This window comes from Myotis davidii, unplaced genomic scaffold (assembly GCF_000327345.1).
Source record: "Myotis davidii unplaced genomic scaffold, ASM32734v1 scaffold14812, whole genome shotgun sequence".
Lineage (NCBI taxonomy): Eukaryota > Metazoa > Chordata > Mammalia > Chiroptera > Vespertilionidae > Myotis > Myotis davidii.
The window spans coordinates 1-625 of record NW_006283268.1 but is presented as its reverse complement, the minus strand read 5'-3'; the positions used below and the strand labels follow the sequence as shown (position 1 = coordinate 625).

The following is a 625-nucleotide window of genomic DNA, read 5'->3' as shown; positions in this document are numbered from 1 at the left end:
GCCAGCCGCAGGCAGCGCTCAGGACCCTCCACCATGGCCTGGCTTCCCCTCTACCTCCTGCCCCTCATCGTCTCCACAGGTCAGAGCGGCCACAGCACCTGGGGTCCTGCCCCTGATTCTCCCTCCCAGCTCAGTCCCAGGGGCGCCTGCTCATCGGGGAGCAGTGGGCATCGCTCTTGTGTTTTCTGTCCGCAGGTCTCTGTGCTGATCCTGTGCTCACCCAGCCCCCGTCTGCCTCTGCCGCCCTGGGGGCCTCAGTCAAGCTCACCTGCACCCTCAGCGCTGAGCACAGCAGCTACAACTATGTTAGCTGGTATCAGCAGAAAGCAGGACAGGCCCCTCGGTACATCATGTACATTAACAGCGATGGAAGCCACTCCAAGGGTGACGGGATCCCTGATCGCTTCTCGGGCTCCAGCTCCGGGGCCGACCGCTATTTAACCATCTCCAGCCTCCAGTCTGAGGACGAGGCTAAGTATTACTGTGGTGTATATGGTAGCAGTTACTCACAGTGACTCAGGCGGGTGGGGAAGTGGAACAGAAACCTGCCCGCCGGGTTTGGTGCCCACGCTCACCCGCTGTCTGAGCAGCTTCGGTCAGGCTCAGGGTCAGGAGTCCTCCCTGG

General features: G+C 61.8%; 1 gene segment (V, D, J or C); it reads left to right on the top strand.

Annotated features, from left to right (window-relative positions):
- The first annotated feature begins 8 nt into the window (after positions 1-8).
- LOC102772235 lies at positions 9-515 on the top strand. The segment is given in 2 exon segments: positions 9-79; positions 196-515. Coding segments are annotated over 2 exon segments (366 nt in total).
- The last annotated feature ends 110 nt before the right edge of the window (positions 516-625 follow it).